Raw genomic sequence first — 8,136 nt, forward strand, 5'->3', positions numbered from 1 at the left:
CCAAACCCTAATTTTGTCAACTTCGAGAAAGAAAGTGGCTCCGAGATCGATAATGGACCAATATAGATAAGATTCCTTCGTATCAACGATGAATCCAACCATCTACGGGTAAGATTTCATGTTGATATTCTCCCAGACCTTAACCAAACCCTAATTTCGTCATCTTCGAGAAAGAAAGTGGCTCAGAGATCGAAAACTGGACCAATATAGATAAGATTCCTTCGTATGAACGACGAATCCAACCATGTACGAGTAAGATTCCATATAGATATTCTCCCAGACCTTAACAAACCCAAATTTTGTCAACTTCGAGAAAGAAACTGGCTCCGGGATCGAAAACTGGACAAATATAGATGAGATTCCTTCGTATGAACGATGAATCCAACCATCTACGGGTAAAATTCCATGTAGATATTCTCCCAGGCCTTAACTAAATCCTAATTTCGTCAACTTCGAGAAAGAAAGTGGCTCTTAGATCGAAAACTGGATGAGAGTGGAGTAATATAAGTCGAAAAATTTAGCTGAAGTGCATACCAAAAAACTTTTTAGCAGAACAGAGAAAGATTTAGCAGAAGTGAATAACAATTTAGCATAAGTGAAAAAAAATTATCAGAAGTGAAAAAAATTTAGCATGACGAAAAACCCCTACGACGACTTCTAATAAAGGTTGCGTAAGGGGTTCTAAAAAATCTTAAATCCTAACCAGCCATTTCAATCTCTAACCGTCCATTTTTTCCTTTTTCCTTAACCTCTTCTCCTCCACTTTTTTTTTTTCATTCTAACCTTATCTCCTGCAGCACTTCCTTAGCCTCTCCTCCTTCGTCACTTCTCAGTAAAACAACCATCTCCCCCAACCGATTGATTTTTCTAACCATCAAAACCACCATCATCAACAGCTCACCATCATCAATAGCTCATCACCAATAGCTCACCATCATCAAATTAAACCATCATCATGAACCCAACAGATCGAGGGAGCTGAAGTTTTCTTCACTAACAGATCGAGTTGAAGACTTCCAACAATCAACACATCAACATAGCTGAAGACTTACACAGGTATGTAAATCGGGTTTCTCGATCTGTTTAAGGTTTTAATATTTTTTTTTATTTTCATTCTCGCTTTTTTTTTTTGAATTTGATTTTTAATTGTTTTTCAATCATTGCATTTAATTCGTTTGATGATTGGGTTCATTTATTTCAGTTAAATCATTTCATTTAAATTTTTCAATCATTGTATTAAATTAAGGTGGTTGCAATAAAATTAGTTGCATTAATATTTTGAATTAGGGTTTGCATTGAATTCAATTGATTTGAATTAAGTTGCATTTAATTCAAATGATTGGATTTTTTTTGCATTAAATTGTAATTTGTATTATATTAATTGAAATTTGAAAATTGAATTTTTTTTTTGCAGGATTTGCTTCAATTTTGTCTTGAAAAAAGTTTAGGATTTCATGTACACATACTTGGTTGAACTGGGAGGGGTAATGTGCGTGTGTGTTTAATGAAGGGAAACAAAGCTTAATTTGAGAGAAGAGTTCAAAGGTATGCTTTCTTTAGATATTTAGAGCATTCTATACAGACTTTGGATCTCTTTGTTTAATGCATGTGTGTGTGTGTGTTTACGTGTTGTTAAAAGAAGTAGTTAAATGTGGCAGGATTGCATTACTAGCTAGAGACTGAAATTAGCTTTAAAAACATTGAATCAGTCATGGGTGGAGGTGTGAAAGACTCTACAAGTAGCAGTAGTAGCTGCAACAACAACAACAGTAAGATGAGAATGAAAAAAAAATCCTAACTGAGTGTTCTATGTGTGAATAAGGGAACCATGAGACAAAAGTGTGTCATTGGCTCCATTCTAGGTTCAAGCATGTTCCTTGTAATGGTGTGAGAGAATTTCTACGATCTACAATAACCGAAACCTATGGAAAAATGTTCTTCAAGTGCACCATACCTACATGCACCTACTTTGAATGGTTTAATGATGCTTCTGACCCTTACAAAGCCAAGTTGATGTTGTTACCATCAGAGAAAAGCTGTAATGCTTGTGGAGAAGATGATCACTCTTTTAAACATTTTCCACTGCAAAATCAGTTGTGCTTCTCTTCAACCTGCAATTGCAAACTCACCCTAAAAATATGCAACAATCAACACAATAAGCACATAGCTTACCTTGTATGTGAACAATGTGGATCTTTTACATGGGCTTCTGATGCTATCTTCACTGCTGCAAAAAGAAAAAGTTAGAGTTTCTATTAATCAAATAGCTGAACAAGTTACAAAGCTAGGTAAAAGTCTTCATATGTAATAATTTTTAATTATATGTGTAAGACCTTATTTAAAAGAAATATGTTTTACTTCATTTCATACCATCTAATTAAAAAAGATATTTAGAGCATTGTCATTGTTCTAACAGACTTTAAAGCTCTTTTTTTAATGTGTGTGTGTGTGTGTTTTACTAAATGACCATGGTGAAGTTGCAGGATATATATATATATATATATCGGTCCTTGTAATAATGGTTCTCTGTATTGTGTAAATGTTTAGAGAAAAGACCAAATACTTGGCTCACTCTGTTTTATGGAAATCTTTAAATCGAGAAGTACCTCGTTGTTTGGAACTTATATATAGATTGATGGAAATCTTTAAATGTGTGAGCCATATTCTAACTCTTCTTTTTTCTGTTGCGCGCAGATTCAAGTTTCATTTTAACATATATATAGATTGATTGAATTCGTTCTAATGATGAATAAAGATTGGATTCATTGGCCAAGGTTAATATGTTAACTTAAGGATATATATCACATTCTTTACTTTGGTTTGCTAGATTGTTAATTTACATTATTACGGTGTTTTGATTTTATCTATCTTTTATGTAGGCTTGGTCTTCAATACCAGGATGCATTGAATAATTTTATAGAGACTGTTTTTCAGAAACCTGGAAATCCTTCTAAGTTCAGTTTTCCTTGTGTTTATTGTAAGAATCTTGGTTTGCCACTTCCTCCGAATGATGTGCATCTTCACTTGCTGAGACGAGGTATGGATCCTACATACACCGAGTGGGTTTTTCACGGGGAGACGGCTATCAGTTTTAACGATGTTCGCCAAGAGGGAGCGACACATGGTTCAGAATAGATGTATGTAGAGGATAATGTTGAAGGTGATGCACATCAAGATCAGGGCCATGAAATCAGGCAGGAAGAGGGGTTGGACAACCAGGAGGATGAGGCGGCTGACACTCCGTTATACCCTAATTCTAAAACACATACAAAGTTATATATCACTGTTGAATTGTATATGCAAAAGACAGTTAGTGGTATATCTAGAAAGGATTTTGATGAACTTCTCAAGACAATTGCTTCGTTGTTGCCACCAGGTCATTGTCTTCCTAAAAGCACATATGAAGTGAAGAAGCTGCTGAAATCTTATCAATTGACTCACCAGAAAATACATGCCTGTGAGAATGATTGTTGCTTGTTTAGAAAGAAGTTGAAAGATGCAGATGAATGTCCTAAATGTCATTATTCTAGGTGGAAGCAAGACACATCTAACATGGAGGACGATACGTACATGATAGACAAGCCCAAAAAAGAGATATCGGTGAAGGTTCTTAGATACATCCCCATTGTACCGAGATTGAAGAGATTGTATCAATCAGCTGAGCTTGCTGAGCAGTTGATATGGCACGCGACGAACAAGAGTAAAGATGGGAAGATACGTCATCCTTCAGATTCTTTGGCTTGGAAGCACATAGACAGAAGATTTCCCGCATTTGCTTCAGATTCGCATAATCTGCATCTTGGGCTTGCTGTTGATGGATTCAATCCGTTTGGCGATCTTTCCGCAACCCATAGTTGTTGGCCGGTGATGATCGTGGTTAATAATTTGTCCCCTAAGATGTGTATGCAAGACGATAACATTATTCTGAGCATGTTGATTCCAGGAAAAAAACAACCGGGTAAGAACATTGATGTATACTTGCAGCCATTGATTGATGATCTGATTGAGTTGTGGGAGAAAGGCGTGAAGGTATATGATTCGTTTAGTAAAACAGAATTTAACTTGAAGGATTTATTGATGTGGACAATTAATGATTTCCCTGCACATGGTAATCTATCTGGATATACGTATAAAGGGAAGGAAGCCTACCCTCTTTGTGGTGAGAATACACTTAGCAACTGGTTGTCGTTTAGTCATAAAACTATATACATGAATCATAGGAGATTCCTTCATCATAATCCTCCTCTTCGATAGTAAAAAGACTTGTTTAATAGGGAAACTGAGAAGAGGGATAAACCACATGTTATGTCAGCTGCTGCGGTATTTGAATGTCAGAATAGTATTGTGAATGATTTTGGGAAAGCGGAGAAAAACGATGAGGAAAAAAGGAAGAAAAAGAGGAAAAGAATAATAATAATAATAAGAAGAAGAAGATGATGACAAAGGAGAAGGGTCATAGTAGTGCGGCAAAAGGTGCAAAGGATGGTAATTCGCGTAATGAGAAGAAGAAAAGGGATGTTGTTTCTAATACGCATAGTTCTGGTGCATCTGATGAGGAAACTGAGCTTCGGGTGTTTAACAAACGGTCGATATTCTTCGACTTGACTTACTGGAAGGTCAGTTCTAACTTCAAATTTACTTGTTAAATAGTTTCGTTCACATGATCTATGCTTGAACTCACTATAACCTGAATACCCATTAGCCCTGAACTTCCAATGATGTTTTATAAGGTTCTGTCATGTGTGCTTGAACTCATTATTATATCTATGTTGCTTTTTGGTTTACGTGTGTCACATTTTTCTAGTTCTTTTACTTAGTGATCGAACTGGCTTTATAGGTAATTATAAGCATGCATGTTAACTTGTGTAAAGGAATTACTAATGTTAAGTTTTTTCATGAATTCCTAGGATTTGTTACTGCGGCATAATATAGATGTTATGCATACAGAAAAAAAATGTCTGTGAGAGTATCATTGGTACTATTTTGAATATAAAGTTCAAAACAAAAGACGGTTTAAATTCCCGTAAGGATCTGAAGAGTATGGGAATAAGACCATAATCGCATCCGGAAGAGATAAATGGCAAAACAATTCTTCGACCAGCACCATACAGCTTAAGCAACAAGAATAAGGCTATACTATATAATAGGATGAGAAATTTGAAGGTTCCATATGGGTATAGTTCGGATCTATGAAGCATTTCTCGAAAAATGGTTGCTTAGGTGTCCTTAAGGCTCATAATTACCATGTTCTTATGCAACAAATATTACCTGTAGCATTGAGGGGACTTTTACCTGAGGGGCCAAGTAAGGCGATTTTCAGGTTGTGTTCTTATTTTCACGAAATATGCTAAGGGATAGTTCATCTCGAAAGATTAGTAGAACTTGAAGTAGAAGTTGCTGAGACTTTGTGTATATTGGAGATGTACTTCCCTCCATCATTTTTTGATGTGATGGTGCACTTGAAAATTCACCTAGTTCGAGAAGTGCGTTTATGTGGACCTGTACAATATCGTTGGATTATCCATTTGAAAGGTATGCTAAATTGAATAAATGTTACTTTATTTTTATTTTTATATTTGGAACGTGTCAGTAGCTTTCCCTTGTAGCTTAGAGCTACTAATATCTAAGTGTTGAAGTTTTGTAATATGTACCGACTTCGTTTCCACCCTTTTAACTGGTAACTATTTCATATGCTACTTTCGTATAGGTATATGAAGATATTCAAAGAATATATCAAAAATTACGCTATACCTGAAGCTTGTATAGCAGAGTGTTATCTTGGAATGGAGTGTGTGTTAGGTTTTCTATTCTCATGGATCAAGCAGCTGAAATAGGAGAAAATCCAAGGCGTAATAAAAACTTTCAAGATGGTTCTACACAGGTAGAACATCCTCTTTCTAAAGGTGTCCAAGTGCGTATGGATAGTGAAAAGCTAAAGATTGCTCACAAATATGTGCTTTTTAACACAGTATAAATTGACCCATATCTAATGTAAGTATAACATTGTTCATTAGAAATGGTTTGTCAGTTAATACCTCCAGTTTTAATTTTACTTTTATCTTAGAATGCATATGGATGAGTTAAAATATTCTGTTGGGAGGTCTATTACCAGTGAAGACCAGCTCATTTTCATACAGTCAGACACATTTGGAGATTGGTTTAAGCGAAAGGTACGTTTTTTCCACTTTTATTCAGATTGCGCAGCTTAGTAGTTTTATCACTTATGGCTTTTGAGACTTCAGAAAAACACAGTACAAGATATTATCACTTAGAACCATCCATGTTATGCACAATATGGCTATATAAAAATGTCTTTTCATGCTCAGATAACCATTTTAGTTATGTATTTATGTTCTGAGTATGCATTTGTAGGTTTATATGCAAATTGAACAAGGCATGTCAGTATCAAACACGGTAGAGTGGTTGGCAAAAGGTCCTTTAGAAAACTGTGTTTTGAAAGAGTCATACAAAACAGTGGTGTCTCAATTTAATCAAAAAATTTAGTTGCAGGACGATCAGAAACCACTGGTTTTTATGGTGTTTTAGAAGAAATTCTAGTGTTGGACTACATTACTCTTCAAGTTCCCATATTCAAATGTGACTGGGCTCACACCTACTTTGGTGTGAAGGTAGAGAAAGGCTTCACATTAGTCAACTTAAAGCAGCATAAGAACCAATTTTGTAACGAACCATTCATTTTAGCATCACAAGCGCGACAAGTTTTCTATTCTCGAGAGTCAGATACATCTAACTGGTATGTGATGATAAAACCACCACCTAGGGGTTTCCATGAATTAAAGGAATTCAATGAAAAGGACGACACTAGTTGCCAACATGTGGATACTTCAACTCTTGCCTTACAAATGGATGGTGAGAGTGAGAATTACGCAAGAGAAGATGTTGAACCTATAGTAGTGGTTCCAATAAAGAAGAAGAACAAGAGGAAGAATAAAAGGAAGTTCACAAGTTAGGTAAGTATGTACCGTATTGTATTTACTGTAATCTTTTTTTTACTGTCTTCGTCGTTCTCGTTGCCATCATTGTGGATCTTGTTGTCACAGTTCTTATGCATTTCCTTTGCTGAAACTAGTATTTTTCTTGTGATTGTGATGTTTGATCTTATTATTGTGATTGTGATTGTGATGTTTGATCTTAGTTCCTAGTGAACAACCTTTTTTAACTTTGCCAGTGAAAATAATTTATCATTTCATTGCCGGTCTCAAGCCCGGAAAAAGGAGGAGAGAAGAAGGGAATTTGTGATGGTACAGTCATTTACAGTCAGAAGACTATATATACACAGTAATTTATCTTATTTTTTGTTTTTAGTTACCATTTGGTGCTATGGGTTGTCATTGTTTCTGAAAATTTCCCTTTTTTTTAATGTTTTATGGTGGATTGGAAGAAATTGGGTACTTGAACTGTGAAATGAAGTGCTAGGGAACTAATAGATATGAAATGAGATGCATTATCATCGTAGAATGTATGTGATTGCTTACGGAGAAGGATTTTAGAATATATGTGATTGTTTACAGGGAAGGCTTTGTGTTGTTTGCGGCTCAGGTGACTGAGCCTTATTTTTGTACATCATATTTTGTTTTTGCAACTCTTATAAAGGTTTTCAAAGCGTGTCATAAAGTTTGTATAAAAAAGAACCACAAACATGACGGAGTTCTGATGATGTAAGCATGGTTGCTGGCGTGGACTTGCACGCAGTAGGCTTAGGATCAAATCCCCGGAACCTCATTTTCCAACATCCTATATTTTTACTTCAACAACTCTTATAAAGATTGTATACAAAAAACGCACAAAATACCCAAACTTGTGAAGTGTAAGGATGGTTGATAGGTTAGACTAACGCATAGTTGGTTCACGTTCGAATCCCCTTAACACTATTTTTTATTTTCATATTTTGGTTGTCTTCAACGACACTTATAAAAGTTGTTGTACATTTTCATGCAAAAATAACATAAAAACCCCAAACTTGTGAAGTGTAAGGATGGTTGATGCCAACTCTTTTTCTTAATGGGTTGTCGTTTGTTTTCTTGTCGCAACCCTTGGGTTCTAGGGGTGGGTAGTGATGCCATTCTGCAACACTTCCGTTGAGAAAGGTTGTAAAACATGGGTTGTATTTGTCCA

The 8,136-nt window shown here is 35.6% G+C and overlaps 1 protein-coding gene across 1 annotated transcript; it reads left to right on the forward strand.

Annotated features, from left to right (window-relative positions):
* Positions 1-3,135: 3,135 nt before the first annotated feature.
* On the forward strand, positions 3,136-4,254 carry LOC113326836. Its single transcript, XM_026574513.1, has one exon. The coding sequence runs from the start codon at positions 3,136-3,138 to the stop codon at positions 4,252-4,254; it is 1,119 nt and encodes a 372-aa protein (XP_026430298.1).
* Positions 4,255-8,136: the final 3,882 nt, after the last annotated feature.

This window comes from Papaver somniferum, unplaced genomic scaffold (assembly GCF_003573695.1).
Source record: "Papaver somniferum cultivar HN1 unplaced genomic scaffold, ASM357369v1 unplaced-scaffold_10, whole genome shotgun sequence".
NCBI lineage: Eukaryota > Viridiplantae > Streptophyta > Magnoliopsida > Ranunculales > Papaveraceae > Papaver > Papaver somniferum.